At 41.3% G+C, this 19,477-nt stretch overlaps 1 protein-coding gene across 2 annotated transcripts in view; it reads right to left on the bottom strand.

Annotated features, from left to right (window-relative positions):
- Positions 1-578: 578 nt before the first annotated feature.
- The window catches only part of syngr1b (synaptogyrin 1b), a 31,386-nt gene continuing 12,487 nt past the window's right edge, over positions 579-19,477 (bottom strand). Inside the window, exons 2-4 of one of the 2 annotated variants that reach the window (XM_086294917.1) lie at positions 7,564-7,801; positions 5,577-5,716; positions 579-3,504 (exon numbers count right to left, since the gene is read on the bottom strand). In XM_086294917.1, coding sequence (XP_086151043.1) covers positions 3,289-3,504; positions 5,577-5,716; positions 7,564-7,801 — 594 coding nt within the window. In that variant the 3' untranslated portion in view covers positions 579-3,288. The other variant, XM_086294919.1, reaches the window with a different exon arrangement.

Below are 19,477 nucleotides of genomic sequence, written 5' to 3'. Positions count from 1 at the left end.
TTCTGACAGTCTTTCAAAATATTTCTTTTGCCATTGAGTGATTTTTTTTTTTTTTTTTTTTTTTTTTTTTTCGTTGCTGGCATATCCCAGCAATATGTTTAGTGTGCCCTCAGAAAATGTGAGGACACTGGATAAGAGGAGGACAAGATGTGAAGTGGCAGGCCTAAAAAATATCTACACGAGATGAATAAGATCTGTAAGTCATTTCGTTGATCCATCTGCTGTTCAACGAAACCTCATCAGAAACTGTTTGAGTGAACGGGTGGCTGACAAGAAGCCATTTTTAAGGAAGGGAAGAGAAAAGAAAAAAACGATTGGACTGTAAATCAGTGCCTACAGGTATCGCAGTGAGTGTCTACAGCCACCTGTAAAACCCAGTGGACGCTCTGTCCTTTTTGGGGGGCAGCATTTCAATCAGGGCTGTGGGGATCTTGTCAAAACTGCTAAAATTATGAACTCAGAGAAGTACTATTAGACCTTGAGCCAGATACAATAGCATCGGGAAAGCGTCTGATTGGGAAAGGATTCATTTTTCAGCACAAAAACAACCACACACACACTGCCAATGTATTTTAATTCTGAGGGTTGGCTCATAAAGTTTGCACAGTACTGTAATCCAAAAATCCAACACCAGAGATTCTCATCTCATCTTGCATTTTTGTTCAGTATTTTCTTTATTTTTATTGGTTAAAACCACATCAGAAACATACATTTGTACACAATTGTTTTTTCTTTAATCTTAATTTGCTTCATTTCACAGAGGAACATCACACATTTCTACATCTACACAGATGTACAGCATAAAGTATATATGTGCATATATACTTTGATAATTTGGTCACATTTTCCGTAGCCATATATATGTATGCATATTTTAATATTTAATATTGTTATCCCCAAAATAAAAACTTCTCCTTACCTCGAGAGCAACACAAAGGATGAGGCATGGATAACCTCACCATATATCTTATCACAATAACACTCAACAGACCACAGAGCTTTCTTTCTTTTGTCTTTTTTAAATATAGAACTAACTTAATGCCCTAAAATAAAGCAGAATCTTTTTCAAACACTGTTATATACTCAATTATAGATTTACATATGTTTATACAGACAGATACACTGGAGAAAAATGGAGCACATGGAGCAGCGATGCATGTTCATAAATATTGAGGATGCCTGCAGATTTGTTGACAACGAGCGGAAAACACAAGTTTTCCGCAGACCTGCTGATAAGGAACGCTCTATACTGATGACAAACGCTTGCTTTTGTAAAGTGGTTTGACGTGCTCAAGGACAAAACAGGACCAAATTCGTTTTGCTGTACATTAAGACTTTGAAAGAGAGCATCAGTGTGTTGTGGAGGCTTGTGTTCCTGCGTGATGGATTCTGCTTGGCAGTCAGCACTAAGGCAACAATTGAGGACAGAAAAAGCTTCACAGGGAAACATAAAAACATTTCAAGGAAAAAAGAAAAAAAGGACAAATTTCAATACAAACACAGTCTCATTATACAGGGGAGGGGATTAGTTGCCTGATACGCCACTGCTGCTTGTTTATCTATGCTGATATCCTGTAATGGCCCATCGACGAGTTCTGTCAGCAAAAACTTGTGTTCGCAGCATCGATAGGCTGTGAACCTGTGCGTGCGTGTCTGTTTGGGAGCGTTTTAGCTATCGCACTTATTTTGCTGACCAACTGAAGACCTCACAAGTTGAAGGCAGTGTGGTCACAAGCATTGATCAGCTACAGGGTGACCTGCCGATAGTTTCTAATCCACCCCCTGCCCCCAAACCCCGAATTAACACCTCCAGTAAAACCTGGCGTGTTTGCACTCTGTAGCTCCTTCCCAAGGATGAAGTGAACCCACTGATGTTTGTCTGCCTAACTGCAGATCACCACCTGTTACCTATGCATCCAAAATCTGGGGGATGCCCAAGATTTCTTTGTGGAGGTTTTTTTTTGACAAAAAGACAGATAAACTTGCCAGAATTGATGACATTAACTTCTTCTGATTACTACAGTGTTTGTCACATGGGATAAAAATCACCACCTAAATGCAGAGGCTGTTGTTAAGATCACAAAGTCAACTGAGCTGATCGTTGGTGTAAGTCTTAAATGTAAAATGTCATAATCTCTCCCTGTTCTTTTTAAAAGTACGCTCTTTTTTTGTTGTACTGACCTTTAATAATATGTTTTCTTTACATTATTTATTGTCACAGGCACATTATTTTGTGCACATAACCAGGGGTTAAAGTGGGTCTTAACAATTTTCTGGTAGCCTACCTTGAGTTAATAAATAATAAATGATTGTGGAATGAGTTCATTTTTCTTATGCTTCAGCCTGGTTTACTTCCAGTGATGGCCTGGAGACACTTGCTCAGTAGTAAGAAAATAACAACACACCACAGAGCTTTTACACATTAACACGTCCCCTTTTCCTTCTCATCCCTGTGATGTGTTCATGGTGCAGATGTAAAGTTGTGGTCGTGGTACTTCAGCATCTTCCTCGCACTAAAGACGAGGAGAATAAATGGAGCAACTTAGTGTACTTCCCAGAGAGAATTTCATCTCAGAGATGAAATTTAAAGCTGTAATAAAATTGGTTTCAGAGTTTTAAAATCTACACGTGTTGTCAAACTAATTGAAGTATACTCATTTTAGACAGTCAAAGACTGCAGGTTAGTGTAGTTAGTTTGCAGTTCTGTGATAGAGCTTACAATGATGCACTGTGTTAGACTGTTATAGGCTGTGGTGTTGTGGTGTTAGCTTACATCAGGTGTAGCAGACATCAATTTACATTTAAGGTGATGGCGTGGTGCACACTTACTCATAGAATCCGATCTTTTTATACTAACTTTTTACTGTCTAGGTGAAATCAGCCGTACATGCAGCTGCTTACATCTTGTGAATAACAGTGAATATCGAGTCACAGCATGAACACAAAGAAAAATCTGCTGGAACTCAAAAACCAAACAAGGATTTTATGTGAATTATTTCAAAGTAAATCTTTTCTCCCCATGCTGCACCGCTACACCCGATCTTCAGGTCTCCTCACCTGCCAGATCCCACTTTAACCCTTGCACGTAACAATAAAAACAGTAAATTGTAGCAATAAATTTGCAACTCAAAACTTGAGGTTGTTGGATCTAGGATGTGATAAAAGATCTGCCCAATACACTAAGTAATGGATTCAGTGTTTCTTGTGTAACACAAAACAGCACAAATATTATTTTGAAGTAGAAACCTTGGACAACTTCATCAGCATACTTAAATGTCTCCTAACATCTCAGTATTCTTGACGTTGGTAGCCTCCGGATCCATCGAAGGCCCCGTCACTGTTGGTCTGGCCTCCTCCTCCTCCCGGGCTCTCCAGGTCATCCCCACCGAATGAGGTGTAGGGGGCTCCGGCTGCATCCTGGCTGGGGTCTGTGTAGTCCTGGGAGAAGAGGGCCGAGTCGGCCCCTAGCTTGTATCTCTGGAAGGCCAGGAAAGACTGGCCCGCCTTGGCGATGAGGATCGTAAATGGGAAAGGACGAGGAGATGAATAGGAGGCGATTGAAGACAGATGATGAAACAGAGACGTGACGATGTTAGTGTGAGGAAGGGAGGGGTCAGACAACAAAAGACAGGAGGACACAGTGGTTAGTTGGCTGGAAAGCTTGACAACATTATTAGACAGCTTTAGTGAATCAGTCACAGTGAATTACTTCCTCAAGCAGCAGCACAAAAAACGCTGCTCGTACATTGTGTAGCTCTAGAAGAAGAGCACGAGTTCCTCTTGTGTTGATAATTCAGAAAGGAAATCGTGGGACAAGCCAGAGGTAAAACAGAGCAACACAGAGAAAGTTAAAATGATTCAAGTTACACGAGGAGATTTTCTTTATTATCGACTGCTCAGATGTTGCAGACACTTGAATAGCTGCAGTACTTTTGAACCTTTTTTGATTTTATAAGTCGATACATGACAGCGCATCAGGCCAGCTAACTGTCCAAAAGAAAACGTTCCACAGCACATACTTAGAGGAAATTTGCACTCATTGTAGTCTGAGTTACATGGACTGAACCCTGAATATTTCAGACTTTTTTGTAAATATGAATATAGAGCACCCGCATAATAAAACTTAGCCATAAAAGACAATGAATATTAAATGTTAAATGACTAAAATTGAAGCTCTAACACACCTCTACCATCTAAATTTAATAAAATGAAAGTGAAAGAGGGAGCCTGTGTGTGCAAACACAGAGGAAACTGACACCCCTATAAAATGTGTTAAATATGCTGGAGTCTGTAGCGAGACGACTCAGCTTAGCTTGTGTTCTCACTGTAAACGAGGCGAAACAGTTCTCGCTCCATCTGAACTTAACATCTTCCAACAGAAAGCTCTTTAACATTTCTCTGCTTGATTGATTGAGCCTGAAGTCCTACTGGAGAAACTGTCCAGCACATAAACAAAGTCGGTCATCTTGAAACAAGTTTGGTGTTACTAAGCATTAGCTAAATTAGCTTTCATTTCACTTGTCAGCAGTACATAGAGTCAGCAATCAGATCTTACACAACAGAAAAGGCTTAAAACATCCCCTATAAGTTACACTTCCACCAACGTCTGAGTGCTGTCGAATTCTCCCATTGATTTCAATTGAGGATTTTGAGTGCAACATATCTGTGTAATAATATATCTGAAAATAACCATCTCAACACTGCAATGTGCTCTAGATTGTGAGTAAGTATATATCAAATTATTCATTTAAGTGAGGAACTGAAAATTAGGGGGTGGGGGTGTAAGCAATTAATAATTTTATAAAAACTCATTACAATTAAGGACGTGAAAAAATGGTGTCCAGTCCTAAAAACTGAGACAGCAATTGCTCAGGGCTCCAGGTTTGGTGTTGCAGATACTCTGACTGTAACATCTGTTTCAACAAAAAAATTAAAAAAAATAATTTGGTGAAGCTTTTCTTCATAAATAAAATGAGACTTTCATGAAATTCCAACAGAAAAAGCTCTGATTTCACACCTGAGATATTTAGAGCTGCACATGTGTAAATTTAGCTGTTGAGTGTCTTGCGCTGATGAATGATAAGGTCAGCCTGCTTGTTAATGTGGGTGTTTGGAGGTGTTTGGATTAGTAAGTCTGCTTTTATGTCTCTGTGTCAGCAACGGCAGTATTTGCTGTAAGAGGGCGCCCAAATCAAGTGCAGTCTCAGTAAAGAAAGAGGAGCGTGTAGGACCTGCTGCAGATGGTTAAGGCAACAAAGAGAGAAGATAAAGTCAAACAAAAGACTGATGAGGCTGAGGAGGGAACAGCTTGGTGTATTCCTCTTCAAATGACACATTCTTTAACTTCTCCATAGAGAAGAGAGCCTGGGCCCCCTGTTGGAACAATATTTGTACAGTCATGAGTTCACATGTCAGAAACAGTAAGCAGTACTAAAAAAAAGATGAAGGGAGACACATTTATATAGCTCCCTGGCTATATAAGCAAGCTGAGGATAAAAGCCAAATAAGATTCAAGGTTTAAGGTTGTCAGTCCCGTCTTTGGTTACAGCACCGCATCAGGCCATTAAGGTCCTTACCCAAGTGAAGATGGAGAAGAAGGAGAAGGTGATGGCTGCTCGGGCAGCGTCCCCTCTCTCCTTAAATTGGTTGTCCTCAGACACCTGCCACTGGTTGGCCAAGAAACAGAAACCCACAAACCACATGAAGGACCAGAATGCTGGAATAAGAAAAAAAAACAGAGATTCGGAGTAAAATTGCTAAGAAATTCCTCTTGCTTAACTCCAAAATAACAGAATGGAACTCGTGTTGCAACTCAATATGAGCAAATTACAATGTTTGCAACTGAATTCATCTGTTAAAAGACTAGTTTAAGTATTTACAGTACTTACTTGATTAGATTACATCTGCATGGCTGTTTAGTTAGAATATGCACTAACAGCAGGGGAGAATAGGTAGCTGTCTTATAAAGGTGACAAAACTCAGCCAATCACCACCTTCACCTATAAGCTACTGGTTGATGAATATGTTGTATAACTGTAATTAAGCCAAACTAAACGTTCCCACCTGTTTCAACTCTTTTAGCTTAGCTAGGCTAAGTTCCTGCTGCCATTTGTTTAACAAAACAAGAACTGTTTTACTGAAGACTCTCATAAAAAAAGAGATATTTCTCAAATTGTCGAACACATAGTGCAGAAAAACAAAGCTCAGGTACCACAGCTGGATGACTAAAGCAGGTAATTAAGTCAGCATAAGAATGAAAAGGTGGAGGCAATCAACTGAGAACAGCAATGGGACCTAAAATGAGCCCTGTGGTATGCAAGATGAGCAGTCAGACAGCAGGATTCACTCATAAAATCAGATATGATTCTTTCCTGCTGGCTGGGGGAAACTGGAAGACGAGAGAGAAATTAAAAGAGCTGGAGTGTGGAGGCAATGTATAAAGCCTAATCAGAAATGCCCAGGGATTATCAGGTTCCCTTATTTCTTCAGTGTGGAAACCATCTCATATTACAACAGATACGGCAAGAAAATCAGAGAGTCAGAGAGTGTAGGTGACGAAAACAGGGAGGGCGAACTCTGTCTGTGACAGGAACTACCTCATTAACCGATCCGACACTTCACTGTCCTGTCATTATATTTGAGTTCATTGCAGTAGCAGTGCAGTGGAGAAGTAGTGGAAGCCACTGTCAGGGACGCCAACGCACAACATCTCAGAGACTTGTTAGTGTCAGATGAGTACTTGTCTACTTATTATCCCTGTCACACATCTCTCCTTTTGTTGTAAAAACCTAACTGCACGGCATTTTTATACATTACAAAAATCGCTGACAGGTTTTTGTTAGGTAGTATATTTTGAGCGGCTGGGATAATTTGCACAGAAAAAGGCCTATTTGGTTCGAGCATCCATGGGAAGTGAATTTAGGTATTTATGAAAGCTGTTTGTAGGAGTCTTTGTTGATCTCCAGACAAACAGACCCAGAGACTCATTGGCAATCACCTGTTGCTTGGAAGAAATGTGAACTCCATGAACAGATAGCAAGTGGTTGCTGACGCTTGCTATGCGAAACTGGTCGCAAAGAGGTATACGGTGCAAATACCCTTGTGATTGCTTTGGTTGCTAGCAGATTCCCACAGTTACTGTATTGTAGATGGAAGATGAAGTCTTGTTTGCAAACACTTGCCAACTACTCCCCAAGCAAGACTGTGAAACTGAAAAAAGTGTGGCGCAAACTGGAAATGTAGCACGCTCACCTTCAAAGTAAAACTTGCACCTTTTGACTCGTAGAAGTAAGGCGGGATTTTTATGAGTAGTTGGCAATCTGCTACCGACCAATCAATCAAGTTTTTTGGTGCAAGCACCATCTCTGCGGCCAGTATCACCCGGCGACAGACAGCAACCACTCACCAACTTGCATGTGATTGCACATGGTCCCCAAACCAGTCTCTAGGTCTGTGTAACTGAGGCTTTAGCACATCTGAAGGTAAAAATCCAAACTCAAACAAAATACTTCACAACTATAAAGTATTGTAAAGAAATACGGTATGAAAAGACAATGTGTTTACCTGACAACCCAATATCAGCCAGCACAGCTTTCTTGCGGTCTTTGACGCTGCTGATCTGAGGGAAATAGATGTCCAGAGCCAGGAAGCCCACACAGCAAAGAAATGCCATGGAGCCCATAAACACCCCATAATTGCAGGCGTTTTGGTTGCGGTTGAAGATGCAGTACTCCTCCTCTTCTTTGGCCTGGTTGATGTAGCCCTCATTGGCGATGCAGCCGAAGATCACAATGGAGAAGAGCTGGAAAGGAGAGAAGAAGGGATGAAAATGCACGAACAGATATGACTTTCAGGACTGTGGTAGAGTTTACAAGACAGAATTTAATGTCAGCACCTTTAGAACATCTGAACTGAGTGTGTACCATAGTGGCTCTGTAAAGTGCTTCTATATGTAAAGCAGCTTTGAGGTTTGCTACTGAATTCAGAAGTCAATGTTTCCATATTTTGAGCATTTGGAATGAGTGTCGTCACATTTGCCTCCACCTGGTTGCTCAAAGGTTGAAAGTCGAGTATTCAAATGGCGTCCCACTTCGTACACGTCAAACTTTTCTGGGAACTTCACAAACAGGTGCCACTATTATGTATGGCTTTTCTTAACTTCATGTCCACACAGCATTGCCAAAGGCTGGAGCCTATCCCAGACAGCACTAGGCGAGAAGTGTAGTACACCCCGTGTAGTGTCACTAGTTCTTTACAGAGACAACCAACCATTCGTATATCATTGTTTGTCTTTACCAAGATTGTGTCAATCCTTATAATATTTCCATGCTGCTGACTGAGTGTAAATAGCAAGAGAACCATCAATCTGACTTTCCTGCTTTATATTAGAGACGGACCGATCCGATATTACGTATCGGTATCGGTCCGATACTGACGTAAATCACTGGATCGGATATCGGAGAGAAATAAAAAATGTAATCCGATCCATGAAATATAAAAAAGCACCTCACAAAACTTGCTACACGGCGTAACTCGGCTCATAACCGTAGCACGGCTGTGTGTATTTGAAGCCTGCTACCAAACCAGCATTTCATCTCTGAGAAAGTGATCCCAGAGAGAAGTAAAGCAAGTGTGTAAGTTCATCTCTGAATGTTTGTAAAGCATTCCCGCGTTAAGCTTAACAACCAATACCTGGAGCGACTGCCTCTTCTTGCTGCTACTTCAATCGTGAAACTGCTTAACGATCAGCTGATCGGCTTTTCTGTCGCGACTCCGTCTCTCTTGTTTGTTTATTGCCCACTTCGCGCCAGAAAGAGGAAACCAGCAGCTGAACAACAGCAGCACGTTTAAGCTTAATAAGCTGTTGTTAGAATCTATTTATTATTACTTTCTACACCAGGATCTTTTTCTACGTAGCTGACAGCTGGTAACTGTGCAGGGGCGGATCTAGCAAAGTTTAGCCAGGGGGGCCGATAGGGCATGAACAGGGAAAAGGGGGCACAAAGACATACTTTTCTTTCTCATTCTCATTTAAAATGTTGAACTTTTAATAAATAATTATCTGAATCTTACACCCAAAGTCCATTACTGTATATAGTAACTGTTAAGTCTAATATACCCTAGTAAGCTATATTACTTTTTCCTTTGGGAAGATACCATCTGTGCAGTCTGCAGTTCTGTTGAAGCAAGATGTTGAATCTATTTAATATTTCTTGAAAAATAATTGATTTCTGTGCATTTTTTTCACACTGCATCAAATTAAAGTTGATTACGTCGATTAAGCATCATGAGGTGGAGCGTGAGGGGTGGTTCCCTATTTTTTATTTATTTATTTTTGTTGTTGCTGGGAGTTGGAACCCTATTAGTTAGGTTGCTTAATATTTATGCTAAGTACTCTTTAAAATACCAGAATAGGGAGGATGGAGCAGGTTTAAGTTTATTAGATTGATCAGTATTGCTGAACTATGAAATATTTTGGGTGCAGTGTATTTTTTACATACAGGTATAACAGAATACCTTTAATGTTGTTGTTTATTTAAACTTGAGTATGAACCTATACAAAATGCAGCAAGATATTAAAAAAACAGTTTTATTGATTAAAAAACACTATATCGGATTCATATCGGTATCGGCAGATATCCAAATTTATGATATCGGTATCGGACATAAAAAAGTGGTATCGTGCCATCTCTAGTTTATATTTGTGCTCCAGTGCTGCCTTCTATGTTTGCATGTTTTCTGAGTGTTTCATAAAAGCCATTTCCAGGCCATAAAACTCCTACTTGCTGCAGTAGGGTGATATATTTAGACTGACTGGGTAATGAAAAAATAGCTTTAGCTTGGTGTTTTCAGCCCATACTGTCAAAGAAATCCTGCAGTTATCATTTATTAAACATTTCTCGTGTCTTCTTCAAACAGTTTTGCTCACATGCCTCTTTTTTCTGAGAAGCTGGCGTTTTGCTGCATTTCTTTACTGCAATTTAACACAACAGCAACACACAAAAGCAAACTTTCTGGTTGTTCCACTTAATGAACATACAGGTGATACGATGCTTGTAATAATGGCTGCATGGTGAGAATCACCTTCTTTGACTTCTAAAACGCATTAAACACAACTGAGCCGCTGCTATTGAGAATGAAACGACAGGAAATAAAAGAAAACCCTTGCGGTAAATCATGAGATGCTGCACATTATATGAGAATGGGTTCTGTTCTGTCTGGCTTGGTGATGCACAGTACAGTAGCTCCACAGGAGACTGTGGAGCTTAGACTTTCAGTAGATCACCAGAGTGTGTCACCTACAGAAATACTGAGGTACAAGTAATGGGCTAAATGGGAAGACCAACACTGAGGAAGCTGAGATCCTTCACTGTGTGCAGCAAAATGATGGATTTTGTGATTGGCAGCAAACTGGACAGTTTTGAAGATGTAATGGAGAGGAGGACACAGACTATTGAGCTATAGTAGCTCAGGTCAACCTTCGCTCTCCACGTGAATCAGTGAGCCTTGGCCGCCCATGACCTTGTTGCTGGTTCACCACTGTTCCTTCCTTACACCATTTTTGATAAATACTGACCACTGCAGACCAGGAACATCACGCAAGAGCTGCAGTTTGGGAGATCCATCCATCCATTTTCTTTCATCCATTATTTCCTGTACATAATCTTGTACGGCATGCCTGCACATGCTTATAATGTTAACCCAAAACAATAGCATTCATTGCTCCTGCACTGCATCTACTACAGAACATCATTTCAATGTCATTTTGGAGGTATTTGCTACTGGCACTGTAATACTGATCTTCTGTAAAGCTGAACATGCTGGAGAGGATTTATCCTTCCTGCAGTAGTCGGTTAAGGTCGAGGCAGGGACCCTGACAGTGATAAAATGGAGCCAAAGAAAGGACAAGGTTACTGTGATAGCATCTGAGCCCTCTCTCCTTTGTCTTTTCCCTTATTTTCCTCTCTGCGTCTGTCTCGCTTTGCCTCAAGGAGCGCACACCCAAAGGGATACAAAATGGAGTCAATAACAGGAGCAGGTTAATAAGATATCATCAAATCCCTCTCTCCTCTTCTCCTTGCTCCTCTTCAGTGCAGTATCACGAAACAATATTCTCATGGCAACAAATGCAGTACAAACTGTGTAGCATGCTACTTTTAGTTGCTAACAGCAGATCAGATAACTTCATCCAGCTGACAAACCCTCAGACCAAACCTCCCGGGAGCTTTTTCTGTCTGGATAAGAGGCAGAGTGTGTTTATGTTTGTCTGTGTGTGGTCTTTGCTGTGGTGAGTGATGGATTCAGAGGGTATCTCTAAATGTGATCCAGTGTAAAAAGAGAGATAAAAAGCTAGAATTGAACCTTGGGTTGGTGTGTACAGTTTACCCAGCTGTCGTGTCTCTGGGTGTGAGATAAATGACAGCGATACAAAGACTGAATACAAAGCAAAGTGTACCTCCTCTGACAGCCCTGATCATGAAGGCTAGCTACCGGGCCGGGAGGAGACAGGGATGCCAGTCACGGTGGGATTACGGCACAGTTTTTTCTTCAGCTCCTTCCTTCTTTATCTGCTTTTGAGCCCTTCAGCTTCTCTGTACTGTCCGGTCCACGCTTGGGAAACCCCGATTTCATTTGACATTGAGTTCTTGCTTTCTATTAAATTTGACAGACTGGCATTTCTTTTCTCTTTAGATACAATCAGTTAGATTATGTGAAGGACAAAAGTTTAAAATCAAGTCACAATGACTTCATTTTTTATCTGTGGGTTGTGAAGCTTTAACCTATAGCGTCCCACTGATAAAAACAACTGCACTTCTAAGTCGTTTGCATATTTGTCAGACTTTACTTACTTTGTTTCAGATAATCAAACAAATGTTAATAATAGAAAAAGATAACCCAAAGATAAACCTGTCTGACAATGACAAGCAGGCTATAAGATCTCAAAAAGCAACACATCATGCCTCGTGCTTTTTCTAAAGGAAAGGCTGAGGAACAAAGTCAGTGACGTCTGTCGGTCTATAAAGGGTTACAAAGCCATTCCTAAGACTTTGGGACTCCAGCAAACCACAGTGAGAGCCTTTACCCAGCGAGCATAAAGGGAGTAACTTTTATAAATGGCAGGTAATTACAAATGTAACATTTATATCACCTCATCAAACATCAGCAAACACACACGCTGTGTTGCTAGCTTACGATCCAGCCGCCGTATTTCACAGCGAGAGAGCGCTAACTCCACTCAAAGACCGGACAGGAGAGGACGAAGGGAGGTTAGATTTAGAGGTAAGGATGCTCAGTCGTATTTGATAAACTGTAAAGTTAAAGCTTACATGTAAGTCCTCGTGTTTTTGAATGTGGCATTGTGTTTCTTCATATTGTGAAACACGCTGCAAATCAATAAGATAAGATAAGATAAGATAAGATAACCTTTATTAGTCCCACACGTGGGAAATTTGTTTTGTCACAGCAGGAAGTGGACAGTGCAAAAGTTATGAGGCAAAAATTAGAATACAATAAGAATAAATACAGTACACAACTGTACAGAATAGAATAAAATAAAATACTATATACAGTAGAATAAAATAAAATAAATATACAATAAGATAAAAATAGAATACAAATACAAATACTATATACAACTGAGTAAAAATACAACGATGACAGAAAGGATTATTGCACTTAGTGTTATTGCATATGTATGGATGTGTGTGTTTGATCAGTTAAAGTCTTTATTATGGAGTCTGACAGCAGTGGGGAGGAAAGACCTGCGAAATCTCTCCGTCCCACACCGTGGGTGCCGCAGTCTCCCACTGAAGGAGCTGCTCAGTGCTGTCACAGTCTGCTGCATGGGGTGGGAGATGTTGTCCAACAGGGATGACAGCTTAGCCGCCGTTCTCCTGTCACTCACCACCTCCACTGGGTCCAGAGGGCATCCTAGAACAGAGCTGGCCCTTCGGATCACCCTGTTCAGAGACTGAACAGGGTGATCCGAAGGGCCCGTTGTTTTGTTGAAGCTGGTTCTCCATCTTCTGCCTGTAGCTCTCCTTCCCATTCCTTATCAGTCCCCTCAGCTCTCTCTGCACCCTTTTCAACTCCTCTTTGTCTCTGGATTTGAAGGCCCTTTTCTGCTTGAGGACGGTTTTAATTTCTGGGGTAATCCAAGGTTTGTTGTTGGAGAAACACCGTACAGTCCTGGTAGGTACAGTGTTATCCACACAGAGGTTTATATAGTCAGTAATGCATGTAGTAAGGCTGTCGATGTCCTCACCGTGGTCATCACAAATCACCTCCCACACAGTTGACTCAAAACAATCCTTAAGAGCCTCCTCGCTCTCCTCTGACCATCTCTGTACTGTGCGGGTGGCTGGTGGCACCCTGCGCACTAAGGGCTCATACACAGGGACAAGGTGCACCAGGTTGTGATCAGATCTGCCCAGGGGAGGGAGAGGTGATGAACTGTATGCCTCTTCAGCATTGGCATACAGTAAGTCCAGTGTTTTATTGACTCTGGTTGGGCAGGTCACATACTGGGTGAAGGTGGGCAGTGTGGAGTCCAGTGAGGCATGATTGAAGTCCCCTGATATTATGAGAAGGGCTCTCGGTGATTGTGTTTGCAGTCTGCTGACCACAGAGTGGAGAGAGTCACAGGCTGCATCCGCGTTGGCCGAGGGGGGGACATACGCTGTTATCGCGATAACATGCGAGAACTCCCGGGGCAGGTAGTACGGACGCATGCTGAGACAGAATAACCGTGTTATTTAAAGGTTGTGTGAAAGGACTCTGCAGTATACTGTCAGAGGATGGAAATCTGCCAGGGCAACTCGTGAAACGTCTGCTGACATCTCGTTGAAATCAGTTTTGTAAATTTGCAAAGAGCAGCAGATCAGCTGATCACAGCGTGCACGTCAAGAAAATCTACCGGAGCTCTCAATAGAAATTGTGATTCTTTCCCTCACGTTGAGCCATTCCATCTGATTCCCCCACCTGCTGAATCCCACTTTAACCCCTTCCCTACATGTTTTCCTGTTTAGAGGCAAAGTCACCCTCTACAAGGCAGGCAACAGAAAATAAAGCAATTTTTTTATTTTGCTTCTTTTTCTCTGCTCATGTTCTTCTTATGATTCAAGAGTACCTTTATTAGAAATTAAATTTAGACTGAAATTAAACTTGTATTCCTATCTACTAATATTATTTTATTACAACAATAACTTAGCACAAGGTCCAGTTAGCTTTGCACAAAAGTATGTGGCATTAACGACGGACCCGACCACAGGCTTGTGCTTTTCAGCATCACTTTATTAACACTTTCACGGTTGCACACTTTCACCAACACACGGCTGCAGCTCTACAGCTGCCGCCACACACATCACCAACACCAATACTGCAGGACCCAGTGCAGACTTTAAGCCGGCGAGGCGGGATTGAGGATGGTGCATCCGCCTCCCCTGCAGCGGCACCACAGACCACGCCCCACCACAGAAGACCACGCCCAGCCACAGAGTACAGAGCTGGTAATTTTTCACTTTTACTCGAGTAAAAAAGTTGAATCGGTACTTTAACTTGTACCAGAATATTTTTTGACACAGGTACCTGTACTTCTACTTAAGGACAAAATGTCTGTACTTGTGCCACCTCTGCATGTCAGTGATGCGGCTCTGCACTGTGATGGTGTTAACACTGTGAACAGTCTCACTCGGGTCATAACAAAAGACAAAACAATTGAATCCATGTCCATGAATATGACCATGCACATGTTCATGAGTTATGTTTTTAAATAATGCTTTCATTCCTTCGCAGATCGTGCAGGATTGTATTTCGATGTTTAATAAGCATTTAAGTGGACGGCACAGCAGACTGACACAGAGTCTGGGACAATGACCTGGGTTTATTAAAAATATCTGTCATGGTTTCATCGCATATTTCTATTTTTTGTTCAACAGCAGCTTGTATCAAAAAAAATGTTCCCTGCCTCTGACAAAAAGCCTGAATCCCCAGAATAATGGCCACCGTCTCTTTCACCTACAGTGTTATAGTTTGACAGACTGGTGATGAGCTTATGAGCAATCACCTACCTGAATGAATGGAGAGTACGCACTTAAAACTGACCTTCCCTGGCTGTATTACTTATACTAATAAGCATTAATAAAAGTGATTCAGCAGACTATGTTAAGATAAACAGAGTAACACTCATTCATTTTGTTCTACACAGCAACAAAAGCCAAACTCTTATTTCCATTTTAAAGCTCCAGCACAGAGAGAAAGCTGGCATTTAAATCTGCGTCTCGATGGCAAACTCTAACAGTTTGTTACTAAGCATGCGCAACCTTTCTGTTTCCTCGCTCCTCCCTCGGTCCACTTTATGCCACTCTGGATTCTGGCCCATGCCACGCACTCCTCTTTCTGATTAAAGGATGTATGGGGGAGGGCAGTAGCACCTCAAACACCTCAATCCCATCATTCATCTACCTGCAGTTTTTGTTGTTGTCATGATGAAGAACTAAAGGAAGAGATGGTGGGATTGTGAAGGGGATAAGCAAAGAGAAGCATCGGGGGTAGAAGGGGCATGGAGGCGGTGCTATTTTTAGACCGGCTGCATCATTGCTCCCTCCCCCTCGTCTTTTCCCATCTCCCCTCGTTACTGGCCCTGCCTATGCCCACAAGCATTCTTCAGGAAAAAGGAGCACGCTCCGACACACATACTCATGCATACACAGCTCAAATGCACGCACAGTTTGTCCACTGCTTCACAGGGCTGGCTTAACGACTCAGGTCAGAAAATGCGCACACACAAGCATTGCAGCACAAACGCACAGGCATAAGGCCAATCCCATAATGTGGGATATTGTCAGAGCAATAATAACTTTATTTGCTCACTTAGTCTCTTTCCTCTTATAAAAACACGCTGCATGTATTTATTCATTTATTTAATCTCCATGTGACACAACGGATTTGTGGCGCTGGGTTTAAAGCTAAAGAAAAAGTGGCATATTTGCACGTGCAATAAAAATAAAAGACGTGGTGTCCAAAATGATTTCTGATGAGTTCGAAAAAGGCCAAAAACTGCAGGATTCACAACACTTCTGTGTTTCTCTCTTACCTTTGTGTCATCGCCAAAACCAGCACAGTAACTGTTCAAAATGTGTCTGTTTGGAGAAGCGTGAGGATCATTTACACCCTAAATACACAGACTCACCGCCTGGTCTAACTCCCAGCCTGACACATCAACTCTACTCTTCTGGGTCCTCGTGATATTTGTGAAGTACAAATGTGCACACTCTTCTTCTTCTTCTTTTATCTTTTAAAGAGATAAGCGCAGTGTCGCTAACACGCTTACCTGCAGGGTCATCGCTTCTTTGATATAGTAAAGGAAACCATAAAGATTCTTTTGAATCTTTTAAATCAATCTACTTGACTTTTATACATTGATTTGAAGATGCTTTTAAAGCACTAGTCACCAGAACAGCTTATAAGATTTGATGATTTTGTTCCACATGAAGGAATTTACACTTCCACCACCATTTTTTCCATAACAGAAGCCTTCCAGCCTCCCATTCAGGAATCTTTAACTGTCACGTCTCCTCCTTCTGATTAACATACAGGCAATATTACAATGTCTCTGGTTCACCCCTCACCTTCTGTTGACTCAATTCTGTCACATTGCGAGCATGACTGGATTCCACAGTAATCTATGAAGCATGTACAGCTGTGGCCCCTAACTTTTTTTATTTGAATACAGAAGGGAGTCTGAGTATCTGTAACAGGGACAAAAGTACCTGCAGGGCCACAAGTTTTTAGTGATGTGACACACTTTGGATTTGAAATGCTCGGAGAATCTGCACTGGGAAATAAACTCATCGCCAGGGACTCGCGTTCATCTTTCAAACTCTTTTTTTTCTTCTTTCTTTTCCAGCTACAGCTTCAAAGACACAAACACTGAATGCACAAACGCTATTCCTTGAAATATGGATTGGACTCGGCGTGACCTGGTTCACTAAGAAGGAAAACACGCACCATCTTCAGGATCACAATTATATTTGGTATCACATGGCAGGGGGCAGATTGAATTACAAAGCTTTTCTCTCCTGCTTGCAGCGAAAGTCCGACGAGGCTTGTGTAACGATTCGAGCTTGATCCACAAAAACACCCTTAAAAAATGCACAAAAAAATGTGAACTGCACCTAAACATTTCCCGAGAGCTTCGAAACCATAACCAGTGAATAGTGTGACATGGTTTCATATGTGACTTGACTCCTTTGAGTGGGTGTGTGTGCCTGGGTGAGGTGAAGGTACCCCACCCTGCTTAATCTGTAGAGAGATCACAAGGCTTCTGAATGTGGTGAAAGCAGGCACTGTGAAGAATCCCACGTGCTGTCTCTGGTCTTGTGACCATCAGAGGGTCCCTCACAAATTGCCCTTTAGCGATGCTGATTACAAGATGTGTGTGTGTGTGTGTGTGTGTGTGTGTGTGTGTGCTTCTGAAACGTTGTGCATTTGTGCGTGAAAGCATGTGCTTCCTGAGAATCTCCCTTTGAAATTGCTGCTGTGTCTCTCCATTCAGACCTTCTTTAGAGCTTTAAGCAGAAATTCTGATATTTGCACGTGATTGCAACAATGAAACACACTTACACACAAACACACACCCACAAACCCACAAACCAGCACCCATATCAGCTGCTACCTAGGCCTAAATCAGATCGGTTCAATCGGTCTGCTTGTGAATGATTTAAAGCTGCTGTTGTGCTGGCTGAAAGGCCTTTTGCATCCATTGTTGAGAACCAGACAATTGAGCCGGGCCTCATGTCACCCGGCTATTCACTGTACCTCACAAAATCCTGTACTAGAAGTAGCCATGCACACACAAATGCACAGACCGTGAGTTAGCAACGTGCAGCCTTTTCATAATAATAGCGTGCCCACATTTAAGGAACAAATCCTGTGAAAGTTATCACCTTTGTTGAATCACTCATTCGCTGATTTGAACTTATTTTAGAAATATTTTTACAATTCACACATGTAAAGTTGTAAATTACCACATTTTCATCTATTTTTAAATATAACCAAGTAGTTTAGATGCCTTCAAAATACCAAAAACGAGTAAAACATGAAAGCAACACGTAAGAGCAAAAACAACAGGACATGCATCTTGGTCGCTTGGTTCTGTTTTGGGTAAAATACTCCTTTTTTAAACGTTTGGATCTGTATGATGTCACAGAGAGGAGGATTTTAGCAAAGTTGGCTTAAAGGGGGAAAATTAGATGTATTTTCTTCAGTAAGTGTTTTGTGATTATGAACATATTTTAAAAATACAGGTTCAGAAATAGCTAATAATAATAAGCTAATCAGCTATGTAGTGTATCAGTGGAGCTTATGCTAAGTAGCCATGTGAAGCCATGTGGTGGTTGCCCATCTGGTAAAAGATAACACTTTTATAGAAAAATTCAAGAGTGAATGGGAAGGTCATGATAATATCTGAACATATTATCTTTTGTTCAGGATCCAGCCTTGATCAAATATTTATGCCTGCAGTAAAAATTACATTTTTAAAGGAAAAATATTAAGGATATTAAGGATAATTGTTTACAAGGGATTCTCAGTCAGCCTGAACACAATTCATGTTAATTAATGATGAATGGCTATGAGCACACTGTGTTGCAAATAAGCACAGGCTATGTGCACGTGTTCTCTGTGGAAACTGTATTAGATGAAGGCGAGGCAGCACAAAAACATGGCTATGTTATGATGCAGAAGCCATGAGAAACCTGGCTGAGAGGCCTGGCTGGGGTCTTGGAGGTCTGAGAGGTTGTTCTGCAGATAAATCCTAAGAGCTCAGGTGGAGCTCCAACATCTAAGCCTGAGCAATCTGGTGCTAATGGTTACTGCTGTTCTGCTACAGTATGTGCATACGTGTGCACACTGCAGCCATTTTTTCCCCCTGCATGCTACAGGCAGTAAATCCGTCCATCGATTTTTATTAACCACTTATCCAGTTCGGGGTTGCATGCTGGAGCCTTTCCCAGCTGTCACAGGGCCAATGCCATGGGAAAATAAGTTGAGAAAAGTCAATTTTAAGGTTAAGGCTGTGCAAACAAAACAGTTGGTGCTATAAGCCCACCATCCAAGAACACACCAACTAGGGCAGAGCAATATGGCCAAAAATATTTATCACGATATACATTTGAAAATTTGTGATAATGATATAACTGACGATATAATTGACACTAGACAAAATACTTTACAACTCCACAACTTTATTAGTGCAAAAACCCCATCAATGTATTTTCACTTAAACAAGCAGCTGTTTTTTATGTGCATTAAAGTTATATAAAAATGTAACAGTGAAAATGCAAATGCCTTGCTGACAGTTTAACCAAAAGGCATTTCCAGTGGAAATTGGCCGACATATCCTCAGCATAACCATGTATAATATCCACAAAACTTAAAAAGAGGTTATACACACACAATATGGTAATATTATGTTGAA

The sequence above is a fragment of the Aulonocara sp. 'chitande type north' Nkhata Bay genome, linkage group LG6 (assembly GCF_057382095.1).
Source record: "Aulonocara sp. 'chitande type north' Nkhata Bay isolate Kocher_YH1m ecotype deep benthic linkage group LG6, A_spYH_male_GT1.1, whole genome shotgun sequence".
NCBI classification, from domain to species: Eukaryota; Metazoa; Chordata; class Actinopteri; order Cichliformes; family Cichlidae; genus Aulonocara; species Aulonocara sp. 'chitande type north' Nkhata Bay.
This window is presented reverse-complemented; position numbering and strand designations above follow the sequence as displayed.